Genomic DNA, 23036 nt, shown 5'->3' with positions numbered 1-23036 from the left:
TTGGAGAATTGCGAGGAGAAAGTTTTGTATTAATAAAAGAAAAAATAGGTTTAAAAATGCCTTTTTTACATTACACCGATTGAAATAGAGCGTAAAATAGGTTAGTAAAGGCGGTTCATGTATTAATTAAATCTTTTTATTTTCCTGCTGTCCTAGAATGTTTCGGATAATTGAACATGCTTCACGTATCTAGCTGCGAAAATAGATCAAAGAGTCGAATTGTAATATTTCATTATAGGAAAGTAGCGATCGTATTAAATTCTATCTAGGTTGATTCCCTTTCCCAACTTTCATTTCAACACGGAATGAAATAACTAGGTTTATACCGATGGTATAAATACTTTTTAATAGTTTCATATAATTAAATTAGTTACTGTTACATTTATCGAAGAGTTCAATTAAAAAAGCTTTTTTTGAACTTCGTATTAGTGTACAAAGTAATATAACGAGTTAATTTATCAAGAAATTGTTTAATTATTTAATCGGTTCAAAATAAAGTTTTTATATTTTTGTATGTAACTTTTGAATTTTTGTTATTTTTTGCTTTAACTGCATAGTTGCTTTGTCTACACATTTTTTGAAGATTTGTTGTATGTTATGATTTAAACCATTTTTATATAATCACCTAGTGAATTTAACAAATTCCAGATGAACGCCCAGTACATAAACTGAAGCTCATGTTTATAAACGGCAGTCTTGAAAGAAAATTATGTATTAAAAGTTTGTCTAACCATTAGTTCGTGATCAGTCAACAATTCGTCACATGAAATAACGTTTTCGTAAAATGGCTATTCATTTCAAGCCTCTACTCGTTGGAGGACATCCCGCGAGATAAACATTCGGTACATAAACCAGGCGCCAATGTTTATAAACGAGGTACACATAGGAGAGTTAATAAGCTAAGAATAAAAAGTTCGACTGACCATTAATTTGTGATCAGTCCATGAATTTCCACAAGAAACGTTCAGTGCTTTCAAGCCTCTACTCGTTCGAGAACATCACGCAAGATAAACATTCGATACATAAACCAGGCGCCAATGTACATAAACGAACCTACACAAAGGAAAGTTCATACCGTAAGAATTAAAAGTTCGACTAACCATCAATTTGTTATCAGTCGAAAAATCGTCACACGACACAACGTCCACGAAAAATATCCAGTGGTATTTCAAGTCTCTACTCGTTCGAGTACATCCCACAACATAAACATTCGATACGTAAACCAGGTGCCAATGTACATAAACGGCAGGCTTAAGAAACACGTGTAATTACTCCCATCACCGCCCCATCGCTAGAAAGCGGAGGATCTACTCGGTGACAGTCACTAAAAAAAACTCGTCGATCGTCCCGACAAAGCTGCGCCTGTTGATTAGTGCCTCGTAAACCAGCAAGACGAATCCCAGTGTAGAAAGCGTCTTCGTTTGATCAGGGAAGAATGGCACTCGTTCCACAGTCGGGGGACGTTCAATAGAGCCGAGACTTGAGCACCTCAGCGAAAGTGAAATCCTCTGGACCGTGAGCGTGGACCATCGGTAAAGGTTAGGTGTAACGTGCGACAGAGATAAAACGGAGACAGACAGATGTAGTCTGATGGAGAAAGAGGCCGAGAAAGAGAAAGAGGGACAGAGAGAGCAGACACGTTCAGAGATGAAAGTATGCGTGCAGTTTCGTGCAAGACGTAACGTACCTGGAGTTAAGGCACACACGGGTGTGGGGCCGTTTAAGAGCCCTCTAGGCAACTTTCACTGGCCGTTTCGTCGCCTCTGACACATATTTCGAACGGCGTTTTACTTGGAACCAGGGAGGGCGATCGTGTCGATTGTCGTCGGAACCGGTTAAGGGGGGGGGGGTGGATTTTGTTCCGGAGGAAAGACGTTGGGATACGGAAGTTAGTCGACATATAACGAAGCTGAATGATGAAGGGGAGTATCGGAAAGAGGAGGGGAAGGTCGCTTCTAGTTTTGGCAACGAAATTTAGGCCAAAATCGTCAGTCGTTGACGGAAACCGCGACCAGTGCCTTGGCTCGGATCGTTTCGTGTACACGTGTGCAATTGACACCGGTGCAGTGAAATCACACCCTTGTTTCGTTCTTTTGCTTTTTCTTTTTTTCGCGCCACTTTATAATCATCTTTCGTTTCATTCTTAGCTGGTCACGCCGGTTTCATTTTTATTATTGCTTTCGAGATGCTTGCTTTCTTCGAGCGGCTCGCTCATTTGGTGATGGTTATTGGATTGTTCATCGAGCGAACTTGATGCGACACAGAAGTCAATCTTCGTATACGTACACTCGTTCAGGGATACTTCACGTTCACCTCATGAGGTTTTTTGTGGCATGCCTGACGGCGATAGGGCAGAGGATATTTTTACGGATTGTGTGTAATTACATACAATTTCATACAAAGAGATGCCCTGAGTGTAACGCTATATTTGTAATGAGGTTTTGCATAGTGGTAGGGATTGGAATTTTGAAGATAATGGTATTCGCTACAGCTACATATGGCTATTAGTTTATGAGATATTTTATGTTCAAGTTGTAGCCTATGTAGAGAGTGGTTCCGAACTGGTGTTACAGAAAGGATGTAATTCTATATGTAAAAATACGTAGAAAATATAGAATAAAAGTTTCTCCTATGATGCTTCGTTTCCAAGATAATTTTTGAAATCCATTTGACACGTATATAATCCTATGAACAATAAGTAAAAATGGAATGTAATGAACAGACGCGTGTACCAAGTCCTGTTCAGTTGCGAAACCTTATCGCCTAACTAGACTGTAACAACTTTCTGCATTTAAAAAATGGGGAATCGTTGGTTGAAGAATTTAAAAACTTGCAGTAGTCCAGTGAACTAGGTTCATTAATGAACAATTTGTGATTTTGTATTAGATACGGTTACCAAATTTTTTAATTCAATTGTTTAACAGATCGACATCCATACTCTGACATATTCTCGGCAGAAAATTTATAATCAGAATTTTTTCTCAATTTACCGAATTTCCATTTAAATTGTAATCAACGTGATCTCAGGACTGAGGACATATAATACTCACTTTAAATTTGTTTAAATTTCTTTTTAGGTAACACTGTGCACCTTTAAAGTATTTAATGTTCTATTGGTTATTCTCCGTTTACTTTACTTACTAATTACCTCATAAGAATTATATAACAAATAACTTATATATAAAAAGTAACTTACATATGTTATCAGTATGCATGTAACAAATTATCATTAACCAACTCTGGTACACAGACACAACGAATCTGTTTAATCGACGTAACATCGGAAAATCGCGAGTATTTGCTCGAATACAAGAAATGACACACAGATAACTGATTTCCTTCGGTCGACCGGAGACTGAGTTTGTAAGATATACCGCTGTGACTGTAGATGACCGATCTAGTAGCATTACTAGGTCGCGCATATGACGCGGGAAAAGAACGAGCAGGAGAAAGGGAAAGGTAGAGAGGACACCTTCGGTTCTGGCAACGAATTTCGGACTCGTGTTCCCCGGCTCAGTTGTTCACGGGATAGCGCAACGGTGTTTACCGAGTTTCGTGTGTTGGGTGCAGGTTGTATCAACCGTGGATACGTTACAATATGGCGTGTCCCACTTATCCTTCACTCTGTGGATTATTTCTGACGATTTCTACCATTCTACGCCACTTTTTCGCCGAAATAGGACACCTGTCGCTATGTGGATCATTTCTTACGACTTTTACCATTTCTACTGCACTTATTCGTTGAAATAGCACACTTTCCATTATGAACTTTCTTTTTATTCTTAATTCTTTATTAGCGTTTTTCCATTTAGCGATGTTTCAAAATTAACTAAAGAAAATATTTTTACATTTAGTATATATTCTATCATCCGATAATTCTTTCTCATTCTCGAAATAATTGAGCTTTCCTGGAAAAGTACTTTTACCTTTAGTAGTGTCCCTTTCGGTAAATTTTCGAAAGTAATCGAAACGATATTTCAATCATTCATATTACATATTCTACCGTCCGTGTATTTTTTTTTATTTTTTGGGGTAGTTAATCATTTCTTCATGATAGATTTTTATGGTATTTTTAGTGGCTATTCTGGTGAATTTTGAAGATTAATAACAGGAATACTGTATTTCTCAGTCACGTATTTTGGTTATATTTTTAAGTATAGTTGGATTACCTGTAACTAACTAGTCCAATTATTGTGATAACTTGCCGCGTTTATCTACATTAAATTATCTTTGATCTTTTGAGAAGTGGATCCTTTGTTAGCCTTTGTGCCGTTCCACTTTTTTCTCTGAGACAAATTGCTCTTTATTCTGGGTTTCGTATTGTTAGAAAAACAATTGTTAACGAGAATTTCATTATTAATCGTTTCTGCTTTCTAGGAATAAATTACATCTCAATATCTTCCTTTGCAATTTGCGTCTCTTTCAGTGAATTCTCGAAATTTTTAACTTCGATTTCCGTTATTTCTTTTATCCACAATAATGTACCAATGAGAAAACAATATTTTTGAACTCCTACTGGAAACATATCTTTCTTGGTATTTTCATACTGTCGAAATTTTATCGATAAATAAATCTATTATACTTCTTTAGAGACACCTCTCGAGAGAAGCAAGTTGTAATGTATAGGGTGTGGCTGAAATGGCGATGCAAGTGGAAAGTAGGTGATTCCTTACAAATGAATAAGTCAAAAGTGCAGAATGTAATGATTTTGAAAATCACTTGGACACGTAAAATTGTTTTACGATTTGGCTGAATGGTCTGTTGTTTAATTATCATATAAATTTTAATAAATGTACTTGTATAAATTTTCTCAAAATTCAACCTCGGTCAAAAAACTTTGTTCTGCACTTTTTATTTTGTTCTTGCATAAGAATCATTTACTACACGTTTGTATCTAGAAAATTATTAAGTCTTAAAAAGTCAGTCTTTAAAAAATTCGTAAGGCAAGGAGGCTACCATTAAATTAATCATTCGTCCCGTTTCCGTGGTCTCGTCGCGAAAATTCACGTCAAACGATTTCGCGTGCAATTCGTTCGCGAGATTCGTTTCCCCATGCATTAAAGTGTCACAGTTCCCGATTTAATGACGCCACGAAGTCGTAAACGGAGCAATAATCTCCACGGTGCTAATTGAAATCGCACTCTTAGACCAATTAAGATCGCTGCTAGATTCCGGGACTTCGACACTAGCCGTGATTCCACGTCAATCATGCGACAGAATCATGTTACGGGGGTGCATTACGCGAGGATTATACAAGATTTTACGTAACGATAATGACACTGTTTAATCGTGAACAAAAACGTGTTCGAATGGCCTTCATGCATCTACGGGAGACATTAATTAACGTCAATCGTGAAAAAATTATTGGCATTACGACATCCATGGTCCAGAGAAGATACCAGTTTCTGTGAAATCTCGATTCTTGAATCAGGAAAAGACTATTTTTCATATCAGCCAGAGTGTATTAAGGGATTGATACGGGAAACATATAAAATGTCATTTTTTAACAAAAGTGGACTTAATACACTCTGGCTCTGGGGTACAGATATAGGACTCATTAACGCGTTGATAGTCGAATTAGTGAATTATCATTCACAATTCGAACTTTTCGAATAATTTCATCACACTGGTTGCAGAATATAAATGTCTATTTTACTATATGCACGTATGGTCGTTTCAAATGGAATAACTTAATAGTTATTATCATTTCATGATGTAAAATTTGTCTCATTTCTGTACTGGGAAAACTTGTAAGTACTTCATAAATACTACTTCAGCATGTGTTATGATAATTCGATTTAAACAGATTTGTATATCTCTAAGAAACAGGATTTTATTATCACGAATCTGGTGTTTGTTGTTTCGTTAAATTCAAATAATTTTGCGACATACATATGTCAGTTATTATAAACATGTGTAAAATATCGATAGTTCTATTTAATGGTTTATAAAAAGGGATTATAAATAGGGTTTATAAAAAAACATGAAACAAAGAATGTACTTTTTTTCGTGTTTTCGATAATGAATATTCCCGTTTAATTGTTTATGGCATTGCCAGGAGAAATGCGTAGGGAGCTGAAGAGTTCCAGATTCCAAACCGAATACCTCGGAAAAGATTAACTTTAAAATCTGTATTTATTTAAACCATCGTATATCGTTTTGTAAACTGTATTGGTGATAATGACTTTGCATTAGTGCAGACACAAATCATCTGATATATTGACTCTCGTACACTATTGGATAAACTATTCTCTTACTATTCCTTGAATTAATTTGTGCCTGAATTAAAAACGAATCAAGGAAATACACTCTGCTTCATATTTATAACGCACCCACTAACCAGCATTTATTTTTAATCAGTATGGGGGTATTTAGTATTATCACGAATGTAATCCACCATAAGGAGAACATTTACAAATTCACGTTTGCAAATCGATTTTGTGTACTCATAAATCGAGTATCGAATTCCGAGTAAAAATGTGTTGACCTTCACACATCCTAAACCTAATAATTAACGAGATTTTTACAAAATAATTTTTAATACGTACTTACTATCTGGTAGCTATAGGTGCTCGAACTGATGCCTTTCAACTTCAATACAGCGATTTCCATACAGTGATTATTTTGTACATATCTCGTTAACTATTAGGTTTAGGACGTATGGCGGTCAACACATTTTTGCTCAGAATCTGATACTCTATCGATCTACGGTACAAAAAACAGGTCGTTCCGTTAAAAAAAAATCAAGGTGACCTTGAAATCTCTGAAATGCCTCCACTCACAAAAAAAGCACGTTCCTCATAAGATGTGCTCTTTGATGCTATTTAAGTTCCACGTCTCAACATTTTCATTAAGTGTACCGTTAAGTCATTATTCGAGGTGATCAAGTTAGCCCAGAAATCCTGTATTAAAGTGTACTCACTGGAACAACCGAATCTCACAGTCTATTTTGAAAAAATGAACAATCAATGTCAGTGACCTCGTCGTAACATCGTAGTTACGTTAGTCTGAAAGTTGCGTCATAAGTGTTACCCACTTACTCGGCTGTGAAGGATATGATACTTGAAAGCTCGTGGACTATTCTAAACCACTATTTCCTCGTGGATCGAGTAGACCGTGGATAATGACTATAAACCGATACACACATTTTGATCCTTCCGTGGAAACGCCGACGATCGAAGTGAAACAGTTACGACTTTCATCTTCACCGGAGCGATTCCTTTCGCTTTTTTCGGTACTAACTTTCTCCCCGCTGACATCACTTTTGCCGGCGTTTCGGTATCGATTCGTTGTAATCTTCGAAGCACGCCGTTTAAAAACAATTTATTCGATCTGTCACGCACTTTCTCGTTATCACCGTCGTCGTTTCTTCTCGCCCTGTCCTATATACATAATGTTTTTTTTTTTTTAAACGTTTATTTTTGTCTTCTTCACGGATTAGGGAGAACTCGAATCGAATTCTCGGAGGTCTAAGCAGCTGGCGCGCTGCTTTTGAGATTTTCTGGGAAACGAGTCGGTGCCACCCGAGAATGCAGTCACCTTTTGTTATCGTTGCATAACAAACCGGTTAGACGATGCAATCTGCTAAGGGTTCGAATTTCGCGATGATGTCCGCCACCTACGGTCTCCGATTTCTCGTGGTCATTTTTATGATCGCGGCTGCGGCGACATTTTTGCATGTTAATAATTACAGGCCCAGTAAGTTCGAGACTCTCACGATACAACTGTCAATTTACCGATTACGGTTTTAAGAATTTTATTTTTGATTCGGACTGGACGCGGGAATTATTTGTGCAAAAATAAGACTTGACTTTGTTCCCCGTTTGCTGAAAAAATAACAAAAAGTTGTAGAAAATGAGGGAAACTTTTTCAAATGACAATTTTTATAGTTATTGAAAAATGTTCATAAAGACCGTTGACGGCCACTAGTAATATTGAATCTTTATAAATAATAAAACAATCAGTTATTGGGTTGGCCAAATGGTAATGTCGGATTTTTGCAGTAGATGATGCCTCTTTTGTTTTTCAATAGAAACTACTGCTCTTAATTAATAAATTATGTATATATTCTGAAAGCTGGCACTTCAACACGTCATTTGAAAAAAATCATTACGATTAGGTTAAATTTGTTTGCTTTGACCTTCATTTAAATATATTCGTTTAAGGTACGTATTTTTGTTATTTGTACCGTGTTCTTCTTTTTCGAATATTAAAAAGCATAATTGCGCGACAGTACATCTTGTCGTTACACGTTTTCAAAACAAGATGAATTCCAGAAAATTTAATGCAGTAATAATGATTGTTTCTTTACAAATGGCGTGTTGAAGTGTCAGCTTTCAGAATGTGCATACAGGGTGAAGCAAAAAAAAGAGGTCCATAACTTCTAGGGTAGATAGTAATTGCTAAATGACGAAAAAAAGTTCTAATAAACATGGGTTGAAAGTGCTAGCTGAGCAGAGGCTCGGCTTCGGGCAAGAAAGTAATTTATGAGGGGCTGAAAACCTTCTTGTCTTACCATAAATGTTCTGAAGCAGACCCGAGTACGTCGCACTCATCGAGTCATTATTGTATTTAAATATCAGCCCTCATTATGCGAACGCATAAATAGAGGAAGAATCGGTGAACCCTTATAATCGTCCTATACTTGACCTTTTCAGATAAAAGGAATCCTACTGTACTTTTATTACTCTTTATAATAATTGTTGCAACATCACACATATAAATGTTTACTATACAAAGAGCAAAGTTATAGCCACGTCTGTATTAAATGAAATTCCTTTAAGGTCTTCAAATTGCTCGAAATATAATTTACTGTTTCTTTGTTTCTCCTATTGTTCGTTCAAATCAGAAATAAAATTCTCGCAACCACGATTTATTGTACGTGAACGAAAATGGTAACAATAGTAATAGAAATATGAACAGAACCAGCATTTTTACAAACTCTGAATTAATTTTTCTTTATGATAAATGTTTAATGTTTAAATAATTAATCGTGTTAGTTTCATTTGTTTTGTTTTGTTTTTCTTTTTATAGAACAAAGATTTCTTTCCTGCGATAGACCATGTCATCACTTGGACTGGCCCATGATTTGTCGATTGAAACTCACGCTCGAAGTCTTCCAGTCTCTTAGCAAGTATGACAATATTTTCTTTTTTAATAGTACGATCCTTCATGTCGGTGTATTAAATTTATTTTATGTTGTTAAACATCGAATGGTACACATATTTACAAATATTAAATATTAGCCGATGCACTGAAATTAATGAATTCCTGATAACTTTTTCCGTGTTTTTTGTGTTATACATATAGTAAATTATCAATTATTAAAATATGTATCTCAATTTAATAAATATTATACCAGTGACACTATAATCACGTATAGAGTGTACCTGTATATGTTTTCCACTGTATTTCTTAGATTGAAGACACTGTCCAAATAAGTGAATTTTAAGACGAGAATGCGAAATCTTATGCACAAGGTATCGTGTAACTGGTGGTACAATCGGATAGGGGTGATTCTATGTGAAAAAATAAGTCGAAAATATAGAATGAAATTTGTTCATTTGGGACTTTGCTTTCAAGAAAATCTACATCGAAAATCAATGTGAAATGCACGGATTCGTTATGCCCGTAAGTAGAAACGGAATGCAATGAACGGACACGTTAGCCAAGTCCTATTCAATTGCACGCGCAGTGAGAAGGCGTAGTACTTAAGAGTTCCATCCCAATGCGTAAACAAGGAATCCAATTAAGCAGTTATTTCGATATGCATGAAATCCTTCAAAAAGAAACATTATTTTATTTTCTGTTCTCTAATTGTTATATTTAATCAACGATAAACCAACTCATTTCTTATCTCGTTCTTGGTATTCGAAACTCCCCATTTAGGTAATGAATTTGTCCATCTTCGACAAAAGATGATCTTATCGAATTCTATTTATTATTGTATTATTTTATTTATTACTTATTATTATACATACTTTAAACTCCTATTTATACTTTATACTACTTTATTTATTTATTTCGATTATCGAATGTTATTACTGGCTTTCAGAATTTATTATTTCCTAGTCTGTTCAGAAACGTGATTTTCAACTTTAGGCAAGTCGATTCCCTATACTTATTTTACGAGCATGGAAATGGTCTTCTTAAAATGACATTGGCACCTTGTGGAAACGTGTTTTCCTACATCAGGCGTATAATAGCGCCTAATACTCCAACACGCGGTCATTTTTATCAGAATCATCGATCGAGTTGCTACCGTTGTGGTAACCGTTATGCAATTTCTCACCGAGTTGAAATGCGGAAGGCTGTGTTGATCGAGCCGCGTCTACAGCTTTATCCAACCGACGGTTTACCCGTCGGTCTCAGCCTCTATAATTTAATCCGAATGATTTCTTTTTTTGCGCAGGTCGTGCGGCGATTGTCCTCAGAACGAGACGGCATGCCTGTCGACTCATTGCGTGTCAGCTGACGGGCAGAGACGTGGTATCCTAACGGCAAATCGACAACTGCCTGGCCCAGCTATTCAGGTAACGCAAGAATTTTCAACATTAGATCCATCAAAGCAATCGAAATTCACAAACTCTAGTAAAAGTGATTAAAATGTTAAAACAATGGGTTTCACGAGTTTTTTCGTAAATACTATCACAATACAGGGTAATTTTTATAACAAAATAATACTTCTTCCTGAATCAGTCGACATTTGGCGAACAAATGTTTAATCTCAGTATCTGTTTAAAGTTTAGGATGACACTCTTAGGTACTGCAGATTTTCTCTATGTATTATTCGAATAAAATTTTGCTCAACTCTGGTTAAAATATATTATATTGATAAAGAAGAACTTTGTATTCATTTTTCTTCGATACAAGTAGATATCGATACTTTTTTCGATACAAGTTATGAGCAATTTGTGCCGTAAGAGTAAAGTTAAGAGTAAATTGTGTAGATTGTGCATCGTTAAAGAACGATACTTTTCGATACTTTTACGGTATCGGTTTATGCCTAGTACACGGGCATGACAGATGACCTAATGAAATTTACGAACGAAATAAAATCAAGTGAATTACAGAAACACGTGAAAACAAAAACAATTGAAGAGTGCGCCTCTCTGGTGGAATGACTCGCCGTGTCAGACGTACTTTACGCGTATTTCGCCAAACTTTCAACAATTAGTAACTGGGAAACGAAGCCCTGAACGCAAATTTCGTTATTCTTGATTTTTGTCTTAGTTTTGCATGTAGAATCCATTCACTCTGTTATAATAGAATATCTTTCTTTTCTTGGGAAATTTCCTAGTAGATATTTATTCAGAATAATATTCTTTGAAACTGAAAATGTACATAGACACGAATTTATTCATCTTGAAGGAAAATTGTCTAATGTTTTCCTTATTTATACTTTCGCTAGAATCACGACTTTTCTTCGAGTTAGAAAGTAACGTTTCATCGGAAAAACACCTGGATATTAGATACGCTACTACACACATGCAGATTCACCTGGCGTATACAGTTGTCAGATGGAAAACGTGATATGAGTTTTCGCATTAATACCTGTCTTACAACGCACTGTACCCTATGTAGAAACACATGGAATTAACTACTGCACCTGATGTGGGCTTGTGTAATATGAACACGTACCTGAGTAATCTATTACTGATGTTGTAATGGATGAAAATTAGAAATAATTACATTATATAATATTCTGACGTTGAGCACATTGACTTCTGCTTGCTTTATGCATCATGAAATAGAAGACCTGCTACATAATATTGGATGAAATTATAAGGAAACTACATGATTTTTTTCTAAGTTTGCTTGCATTAAAAATAACTGATAACTATCATACTTCATACTAAATAATATCATATTTCATTTTTTAGAAAAATCAAAAGTGTTGCTACATTATTACTTGCCTTCATTCTCCACCAACCTCTATTTTTAAAAAAGAAGTGGCTGGGAAACATTATAATTTTGAACTATGTTATTAGTTTATTTAAAAAAATTATAGGTGATGTATTGATACACCGAATAATGTTTATATCTTCCAGCACTTCTAACACTCATCGTGGATTTACTGTATAGTGTTGTACTACAAAAAATAAACCACCCATCTGGAGCTTAAAAAGTAGGCTTCCCGTCGTCTACGGGTTAATGAAGGTTTTAGATTTCCTTCTTATGATGTGGGTAATTCCAGGGAAAATAAAAACAATCGAAGATGCGGGTTTCGAGATGTTTTCTTTATAATAACATGTTTCTAGACACTTTATCTCCTTCCTGTTTTCGATTCCTCGGTTACATTATTGTTTTAGACAGAAAAACTTTATAAATTATTCGAAAATAGGTCGCTGTAACGAGCAAAACGTGTTCGGTTAATTACAATATCCAAAGACAGGCTTTTTCACTTTTCAGGTTTGTGAAAACGATATCTTGGTGGTCGACGTGATTAATCGGCTTCCGGGTAAAGCTGCCGCGGTGCACTGGCGCGGCCAATCGCAGATTGAGACACCGTACATGGACGGCGCGCCTTTGGTCACCCAGTGTCCGATTCCGAGTTACACGACTTTCCAGTACAAATTCCGTGCCTCGGCCGCTGGAACTCACCTTTGGCATGCTCACGCAGGTAATTAAAACACGAATTAGAATCTTTGGTATCCCCTTTATAGAGGGTGGTAATAAAAATGCAAGACACTTTCACATGGTGGATTCTAGATGGCAAACTAACAAAGGGTGTTCGCAAAGTGATACACACCGATTTTTCCGTGAATTTACTTCAATTGTTTACGCGACCAATTAAGAATTTTGCTGTGCTTGGTTGGTACTACTTTTAGATTGTAAGGGGGAAACCATTCTACGAAGTCTACTAATGTCATATTGAACCACATACACATTATATCTAATGAAATGGAAATTAAATTTGAAAATTTTCACGAAAAGAAATGGCGCACAAAAGAAGTAAATTATAAAGTTTAATAAATGTCTTGGAAAACGTTTCATTAGTTATTTCTGATTGATTATAGACTGTTTCGATGTACGAAATAATAATACTATAATATTAAGTTAGTCGAATGGAAATCCATTGTACATAAGTCGACATACAATATAGGGTGTAACGAAAATGTTGGAGGACCCGGAAATGGGATACTCGTAGGTGATTTGAAGCAAGTTTTTCCTTTTCCAGGAATGGATGGAATGGATCTCTCATTTCCAGGCCCTCCAACATTTTCTTTACATCCTGTATAAATGTCAAATTATCGCTGCATTGATAGTCTTTTTTTAATATTTCTTCAATCACGAGTTCATACTTCTTTTCACTTTTGTAAAACTATTATTTCATTATTATTGAAATATATCGTTTAAAACAGACCCAGCCACCCCAATTCGAAGGTTAATCCGTCGAAGAGCTAATCGTGTACATAATTAATTTCCAGGTGCGGACGTTACAAATGGAATTTTTGGTGCGTTGATCGTCAAACAGGCAGACATAAAGGACCCGCACCGTTCTCTCTACGATATCGATGATAAAAATCACGTGATTCTGGTGACCCAGTGGCAGCACACGGCCGAGACCACGTTCACCCAGGGTCACTCAAAACCGGCGACGCTTCTGATCAACGGGAGAGGACGTCAACCGAATGGACCGAGTGTTCCCTATACAACGTTCACCGTCATTCCAGGCCGCCGTCATAGATTCCGTTTGGCGAACGCCGGTGGTGCTGGAACCTGTCCAATAACTATTTCCATCGACGCGCATCCCCTTTTGCTGATTGCCCTGGATGGGCAAGCGGTGGACCCGCGACAAGTTGCATCGATTACTTTGGCTACAGGTACGTCTAAAAACCTCTGACAAAAAAATCTACGACTTTAAGGGCTTATAGCACGGAAAAATGAGTAGGTTTGGGTCACTTTTCAATTAATTTGTAGTAACGATTAAAATGAAAAAGAAACACACTTTAAATCTGATGAATTATAATTAGTAAGGTCTTACCGTCTTTGTTCCATCATGATTTCATTTTATTATTCTTAATCTTATCTAATCTATATGTTAAATCTTTGAAATTTTAATTCATAACTCTTTGATCCTTGAAAACCTTTGATTCTTCGAATCTTTGGTCGTTTTTTGATCTTCGTATCTTTGAATCCTTGAAACATCGAATTTATAAATCTTTCAACCTTTAAACCTTTGAATCATTTTGATCTTCAGGTCATTGGGCTTTCGGACCTTTGGATCTATAGATCTGTGAATCTTTGAATCCTTGGTCCGTTAGAGAAGTGAAACACAGTTACTATATACTTTTATCCCTTGTAGTTACGGTCCGTTGATCCCGAATAAACTATTTCAAAGTTTTATCCGACGACATTATTATTCTCGTTATAGGTGAAAGGGCAGACTTTATTGTAAAAGCGAACAAACGTGTCGCTCCTTATTGGATGAACGTGCATACATCAAAGGAATGTGGAAGGAGTCCCATAAACGGCGTCGCGGTTTTGAAGTATAAGGGAAGCTCAAGCGGGGATCCGTTATCTGCGTCGGAAGTTATCGAACAGGTCGAGGAGGAGCAAGCGGTGACGAAACGATTTGTCATGACGACGAATCCAGCCGAGAAATGCGGAAATCCCGACAGTCTCTGCGCCATGGATTTGAAGGCATTGCGGAAGATACCGAAACCTCTCTCTGCACCAAGGATGGATGTTACGATACATTTGCCAATAAATTACAAGCTTCAAACCAACGACATGATTGGTACGTAGTTGATAATTTAAATGTCTAATTATGCGGTAAGTAATGTCTGTCTCAAAGCCCGTAATACGTATTGAACGTCTTACTCCGTACGTTTTAATTTCACTTTCACCAGTATGGTCATCACTTTTTCAGATCATTATAATTGAAATAGTGTTTGTGATATAACTAGTCGTTTGGTAAGATAAACGCAACACCGTTGCGGAAAGCTGTAAGACTATTAATTAGAATATCATTAATGTGTATGTTACAAAAAAAATGAAAACACGGTACGAGTGCTATCAATGCGTTTCTTGTTTTGTAATTATTAACAGCAAAGAAAATAGTTTAGGTAACATTCGATTACAGGCGTCTATGGATTATAGAAAGATTGCTAATACAGACCATATGATGGATAACTTTTGTTTTCTGCCAAAAGGATTTAAAGGAGAGATCCTAACTGTTATAACCAGAATTCAAAAAGTGAAATTAAAATGTTCTTTTGGTTGTCAATAACAGTTATCGATCAGGGATATTTTTTTTGGTTACGAATAACCATTATCAATGACAAAAATTGGTTTTGTGCAAAAGTTTCGATAGGTTTTACTTGAAAAATAATTCACTAATAATACTGTTAATTATAATTTAATAATAATCTAATGGAATGCATAATTTTATATATATAATTTTTTATTTTTATGCAGATTATATTACCTGCAGAAAATCCATCAAAACTTTTGCACTGATTCAATATACCATTGCCTCGTTTATTTTTTATTACACTGTCATAAATTCGTTAATCTTATGTGTCTTTGAATGGCCTTACAATACCGTGTCTCGATTTCCTAATGGCACCGTGTTTATCGAGATATTTATATTTCTCATTTTAGTGGATGGCGCAGCGGAAACAAGGGTACTTACCGTGAACAACGCAACGTTCACGTATCCATCGTCGCCCCTGTTGACACAGGGGTCTGACATATCCCGAGAAAATTTGTGTACCTCGGAAGACAACGATGACGCTCATAACGAGAACAAGGAAACTGCAACATTATCATCGCAAAGATGCCGTTTCGGTGCTGGTAACGTAGCCAATACATGCGAGTGTGTTCACGTGAGACGTATACCGCTCGGAGCGACCGTGGAAATAATACTTTTCGATCAAGGTAATCAAGCTTTAATTAGATACATTTTACGAGCAGTTTTTCTTAAACATGGTATAAGTCCAATTTCGAAAAAAAAATGAGTTAAACCTAGTTTCAGCTACAGATAGGTGGTCTATAAGGTTTAGGAGATATTTATCTTTGAAGCCATGAAACTGCTATCAATTCTCCTTATTTCTCATATTTTATAAAATGAACGAGTTAATTAGTTGTAATTAGAAGAATGGTGAGGAGAAAGTGTGCAAGCGAATAGAATCACGTCAAAGAATCGAGAAAGCTCGCGTGTCATCTTCAAGATACCCCATATGTGTTATGTTCTACGGCTTCATTCGTGATGATGAAACGAAACGAGAAATTAGATTTCCAATTACCGCCGCGGTAAACACGCAATTTGCAACGGTTACTGGGTCTATCGGTGGTTAAACGCAACGAAAACGTCTGTGGTGCTTAATTGATGATTCAATCGCCTCTGACTACGCGTGCTCCATGTATAAAACAGATTGTGGATGGTGAAATTTATTAATTATCCGATCGAATAATTCCTCTGCTGGACAGGGTAATAACTAGGGGAAACCAAGGACAAACTAAGCAATTTTTCTTTTTAAGTCTGTAACGTTTAAAGGTAGTAGAATTTAAAAAAAAATTTTATATGAATGAGCTTATTATAAAATCATAGATTGCTTGAGAAATTAAACAAGGTTAGAAATAGTAATAATACAACTTTATAAACCTGTTTTATTTACGGGATACTCATTATTGAAGCCATGGTGCTTCTGTTTCAAATAAAACAATATATTGTTAATGTTATGCGGTTTTTGCTGATAGTAAAATGTTCTATGAGATATTCAGGTGCCCTTCTCAATATTTATGAAGAATCTTCTGTTTGGAATACCACTTGCAATTAGCGAAACGACTTGGAAAAGTCTGGTGAAACAATCGGATTAGCTCACAGGAGGGTAGCCCTGAATTAAAGACCTTGATCTATATTCCAGCTACTTGCGGAGGCTGGAAATATTGATCCCAACTTGATTCCGTCAATAAGAATTACTTTTCCGAGAAAATATGATATTCTTCTTTAGCACATTATAGAAAACTAGTTACACCGCTTCTAAAGGACTTTCTCTACCATTTCATTTTAAACTTTCATTATATTACTCTAGTATTCCAAAAGATATCCGATGAAAATTTAACGCTCTGTACTTAATTCTGAATTCATATATTATGAGTGCACTATGAATTTTATGTGTATTAGAAACGGATGTAAATCAATAAATATCGGTAATATAATCAGTGATTATTCGTCACTTTAATAAAGTTTATATCATAAGTTTTAATAAAAAAAATCATTCACTGACACAAGTTCCTATTCAATTCTTATTTCCTGTTGTCGTCTACTTGTCAAAAGAGGATTAGGAGAACCTACCATTCTTAGGGAATATTCTATTTCCACATTTATCTCAGAAACTACTCTTCAAACTGTTTCAAACGACTTCAAACGTGAAGCAAATGATTTGTAATTTTGTATTAAAAATTTATTTTTCTCTAAGGTGGTCTCAACGATCTGGTGTATCACTTACACGGATACACTTTCTACGTGGTTGGTGCGAGGAAGTTCGGGCGCAGTGTGTCGTTGCAGGAATTAAAAAGTTTGAACAATAAGGGACAACTATTCACTCGGAATCTCGATTGCACGATAGCCAAAGACACGGTCGTTGTACCGAAATTCGGCGCCGTGGCTATTAGATTCAGGGCTGATAATCCAGGTGAGATATGCGTTAATTTTTGGTTTCAAATAAATAATGAGTAGACTGCGGATTTTATGCACTTAGAGCGTTTGTTTGAACTTCAGTATATTGAGAAGTTCAATTTTCAGGATGGTTTTTATTTTATGTGGGATCACGTAGAACATTCGGCGTAGTAAGGAAATTTCTCTTTCTTTCGAGTTTCCAGGAATAAATGTTTAAAGACTGATATTTGCATAAAGATCCGTCAGTCTAATAATAAAATTACTGTTAGGACAATTCTTTTTTATTCTCTGAAAGTATAGCGTGCGTATAAAATACCTGTTACAGTAATAATTCTATTTATATAATTTCTAACGTGACCAAAGTTATACGTGGATTGCGGTTTTTTAAACCAAATGAAATAAAAACGCCAATTAAGTTTAATAAAGCCCTTTTAGCATTGTTAATAGGAAAAAAATTCTAAAATGAACAAGAAACTTCTATTCGAGAAATGATTTTATACATTATTTTCTAAATATTTTAGTTTCCATAAATTTCCGCGGTAGGTTTATTGATTATTGATTTTAATTTAGGTTATTGGATGCTGCGAGACGAACACGCCGCTGATTGGACTCGTGGTTTAGACGTGATTCTACAGGTTGGGGAATCTAGTGATATGCCACCCGCTCCAGAGGACTTTCCCAAATGTGGATCGTTTGTTGGGCCTGACTACTTCCTTATATAGACCGTTAATTACTTAAGAATTATCTGTATATAGGTGTAAATAGATATATAGAGACTGATAGTACATATGCATAGGTAACTATTGCATTTCATTTTTTTTAATAAGCAAGTTATGTATCATTCCTTTCGCTGATCATTTATTAATATTTTTATGGAAAGAAGGAACCTTTTGAATTTCTTTGAAAATCTTTAAAAGTATAAACGAATGAAAGAACGTATGTAAATTATGTGGAAATTTGTATTTCCATTTTCTAAATGAATATTCTCATTATACTGTATTATTATATAGTATGTTATTGCTTCATTAGAAGATTTCCTATGAATAAATTGTTAACCATGTCTATAAAATTAGTAAAGCTTCTTTTAAGCTTGTTCTACTTTAAAAATTGTCATATCTTTTTTACAATTACATATTACAAATATCTTACGTACATGTATTCTTACAATAAATGCTGCCTTAACGCTCTTACCATAATCTGAACTATTTTGCAATTATTGTACCTAAGAAATAATAGTAGAGTAATAATATTATCGAAACACTCCATCTTATCTAACAACAGAAAATCCTAACAACTTTCCGTTCAACCCAATAATAATTCTTGACATGTACGCAATATCCGTGAAAAAACCGTAGTTTCTCTGCTCATTTTGTTGAAAATATTCTTAATATGTCGTCCACGGTGTTCTCAGATTATCTTTAAAATTTTCGTAAAACAAGGGAACGTTGGTGCCGCGGTTCATTTCGTCTGCAACGTCACGTTTCGACCGCCCTCCAACTATAACCATCATTGCGCCAACATTCGATGCAGGCGTGAATAAACTGTCCAGGATCAGGCTGGCGTTCAGCCTTCACAGTGATGTCCTGCCAGACCGCCCTCTACACGCAAACAGTGACCTTGCTCTCCGTCCCGCAGGAGATACTTCTTCTCCAGCACAAAGTTTTCCGAGAGTATGCGAAAATCACCGTCGGACCAGACTTCATACACACTCTACCGTCCTTCATGATCCTGGCTGCGCTCACGATCGTCCTGTGGAGAAATCCACCTTCGTCTAACAGTTTGGCCCACGTTTTCGGCCCACCGCTTTACAAAGCTCTTCAGGTATCACGAGCTGCGTAACCGAAGTGTTATATTAGAATCGTTAAATTCATCGACATTAATTCCATCGTCATAGAATAGAAGATGTTTCAGTGCTTTTAAAATCGATTAAACAGTTAAATAGTAATCTTTCTTTGTGGAAAGATGAGAAAGTTGGAATACGTCGTTTGTAATTTTATTTAAACTTTACGGTAAATATTTACAATAAGGAAGCCACCTCCAATTTCGATGATTTTTTAATATGTTGTCGAGGTCACCATCCTGAGTTGTATCGTAAAGGTTTTAGTTGGGGCTTGCCATTTCTAAAAATCTTATTATCAAAAAAAGTTTAATATCGTATTTTAGTAATACAGCAATGTCTACATAAGTGCGACGAATTCAGGTCCGCTTCGGAGTACTCGTGGCAAGGTGGAAAGGTGTGCAGTCCTTCATCAATTTTTTTTTTGCACCAGCCACCCAATGGTGGGAATAACGCCGTTGTTTGTGTCGCATTCATCGAGGAATCACTGTATTAATAAGTAAAATGTCCGATGACCTTGACCTTAACATATGTTTTGAAGGTCATCCTCCTGAGCCATCTTCAGAAAGTTGCAGTTATCAAATGTTGTTTATTAAGAAGTTATTAAAAGAAAAATGATACCCTTTCCTTGAACGGTCCCTAACCAATTTTAAATGACTTTTTTCTTGAACTGTCTCTATCCAACTCTGAAGCATTATATTGATCGGAATTGGTTGGAGACAGTTTTTTTTGATAATAAATTTTTTACAAAAGACGACCTGCAACTAAAACCTTCACCCTACTACTCCCTTATTCTAAATATTTACCCACTTTACTTTCTTTTATTTCATTCTTGAGCTGAAAAGTATATTTTCATGGTGAACGTTGGGATTTTTGTACACATAAATTGTATACTTTAATTACTTGAGTCCGGATTATCGTGATCCTGAACACTTACTGTGGTCGGTAACTCTGTCCCTGATCGATAAAAATACGTACGGTGTTTTGGGAATAAAAAGCATTACAATGATTTTAATACAACCCGTCAGCTAAGTCGATTTTAAAATAACATTTGGTACGTTCCTGGTTGAAGGTCATGGTCGGCTGGGTAGTCGCTATTACTGGCTTATGGCTCTGGCTGATCCTTCAAAGGTTGCTGTATTGCTGCGTCTGGTCCTATTGGAGTTACGTGAGTAGAAGTTTCATGAGCTGTTCATAACTCGTTCAGTCATTTCATACGATTTTCCAACGGTGATTGGAAATCACTGGATACTCTGAGATGTGTTCCAAGTAAATCCGTTTCACCTTGTGTACGGAGTTTCGCGATGAAATGGAATTTAAGCGTATCAGTGAATTTGACTGGGGCAAGGCGTAGTTATAGAAAGATTTTACGAACAGTCTGTGTGTAATAACTACTTTACAATTTATTCCGTAATAATCCATACAAGAAAATGTTTATTTCACCAGTTAAGGGTGTTGTTGAATGAAAATTAACATACACATATGTATTTAATTTTGAAAGTTCATGTGGCATTTATACATGCATCCACAAAATTTATCTTTGTTATAGTTTTTTTTTTCTAATAAGGGATTCATCATATAAAAAATTAAATAGCATAGTTAGCAAGAAGGAATTCAAGTTTTTCTTTGATCGAGCGATGTATGTATAAGTTTAAACGTATTTCATACAGTGGGTAATCAAATTATTAGAGCCACCTGCATAAATTGACAATTATTCGATTTTGACTGTATTATTTATAATTATATCAGCTAAATTTTATTATTTAGTATATTTTTACTGAATAATTGTTAATTCAAATTGTGACTTTATTTCCCCAAAAACATAAAGAAAACACATTTTTCGCACTCTAATAATTAGACCACCAACTGTACACTACAGTTTAAAAGAGTACACATGTTGTTAAAAACTTTTATTTCGCACAGGACTTCGAGGATCGTGACATTTCCTATCAGTGGTGGCAACGCGTTTGGTCCTCGTATTATCCCCCGCCATTGCAACCGCCAGTGATGTCAGCGGGTTTTATTAGCTGGATCCTCTCTATGTCAATCGCAGTGCTCACTCTAAGTTGCGCACTTTCTACGAATCGAATATGGAATTTTATCACGGATTCTGTTGCTGAATTGCGGGTCGCGTTAGTGACGGTGAAGCATTACGTAATCGCTCATCTGAAAAGGTTATTATAAATTTGCCATAAATCGTGCAACAAAAAATTCCGTTTCATTGAAGAAAGTTATTATTTCTTCATACCAAAGAGAAATGCGTCATAGCAAGTTTCTTTTACAGAGTGTTAATAAAAATGTTATCGAGGGTTTTTTATTATCGAGCATCGGGCATCAGGCAAACAATAGATTTCTGAAATGGTGAAACGATCTGAGATGGTGAACAATCCGCTAGCTAACAATAGTCAAGATTTTTAATATTTTATCATTGCAAAAATAACTTTCTGTACGAAACAAAAATTTAGTTAAAAAGAGCGATCCTTTACGATTACAATGAAGAACAAATCAAGTTTGTATCTTTAACAGTCCCGGAGACAAAAATTATTCCATGAAGGTAGTTTTCGTGAAAAATCGGTGAATATAAATAATTTCAATATCAGCGTAAATGATGACTCAATCTCCCCCCCTATTTTCACATCGCTATAACATATTTCAATTCGAGCAAAATCCCAAACATCGCGTACAAAAAAGATCCGCTCTAAAAGGAATGACCCATACAAGATGGCGTTCAACAGCGGTTAATTATAGTCATCGTTAGCACACACCAAGCCCTGGACATTGCGTGACTATACTCACCCTTAGTAACGAAAGGGTTAAACAAGCTATAAGTACACAATGTCCGCAATCCATATGTCAGGCACATTCTTAAACATGTCTGAATAACATCGAATATTAAGACAATTAATTGACACGTCGATTTTAGTATTTCGTCCCGTAAAATTTAGAATGCTGACGTGCCTGTTGCAACATTATTGGTCGCAAGAACTGCCGTCGATGAAGCCAATCGTGCCAGCGGAGAGCGAGGCGAGCTCGATGTGCGACGACTGTCGATCGGAGATCTCCAGCGACATCCACAATCCACCTCGAATGGAGATACATCCGGTGTCGTACGGGACCAATTGGACGCCGAAACCGTGTTTCTCCGGTTACAAGGAACCGCAACGGAAGGTCTCGATGAAGTCGTTGCACACGGTCGCTGTGGTCGACAACGTCGAGGACTCGGACAAGCTGACGCCTAAGCAGCTACGGCACAGACGGGGCTGTCACACGGTGATACCGAGTAATTCCAGCGACAAATCGAGCGGCTGCTGAAAGAGCTGGCCCCTGTGGCAGGCTGCGGACGCGAGTGGATCGCGTGTTCGGAAACGTTAATCGGCCGTCGGTGAACGGCCGACCGTGTTTTAAACAACGGAGTGGAAATTTTGGCTCGACGATTTTCTGGGTCATCGTTGGCACGTCGTGAAACGAACACAAAAAAATCGTCATTTTTTATCGTGGCGCGGGGTACTTACACGGGGAGCACCAAGGTCGGGTAATTGTTGTTGGAACGACACTATATGTATGGAAGTT

At 36.3% G+C, this 23036-nt stretch overlaps 2 protein-coding genes across 2 annotated transcripts; both read left to right on the top strand.

The window, feature by feature from the left end:
- Positions 1-7574: 7574 nt before the first annotated feature.
- LOC107188453 (laccase-4-like) lies at positions 7575-18351 on the top strand. Its single transcript, XM_015576748.1, has 9 exons — positions 7575-7698; positions 9034-9133; positions 10412-10532; positions 12412-12622; positions 13431-13826; positions 14378-14743; positions 15610-15885; positions 17430-17645; positions 18200-18351. The coding sequence occupies exons 1-9, from the start codon at positions 7575-7577 to the stop codon at positions 18349-18351; spliced, it is 1962 nt and encodes a 653-aa protein (XP_015432234.1).
- Positions 18352-19207: 856 nt separating this feature from the next.
- On the top strand, positions 19208-22778 carry LOC107188347. Its single transcript, XM_015576623.1, has 4 exons — positions 19208-19450; positions 20539-20634; positions 21390-21640; positions 22412-22778. The coding sequence occupies exons 1-4, from the start codon at positions 19208-19210 to the stop codon at positions 22776-22778; spliced, it is 957 nt and encodes a 318-aa protein (XP_015432109.1).
- Positions 22779-23036: the final 258 nt, after the last annotated feature.

Source organism: Dufourea novaeangliae, unplaced genomic scaffold (assembly GCF_001272555.1).
Source record: "Dufourea novaeangliae isolate 0120121106 unplaced genomic scaffold, ASM127255v1 scaffold124, whole genome shotgun sequence".
Classification (NCBI taxonomy): domain Eukaryota; kingdom Metazoa; phylum Arthropoda; class Insecta; order Hymenoptera; family Halictidae; genus Dufourea; species Dufourea novaeangliae.
This window is presented reverse-complemented; position numbering and strand designations above follow the sequence as displayed.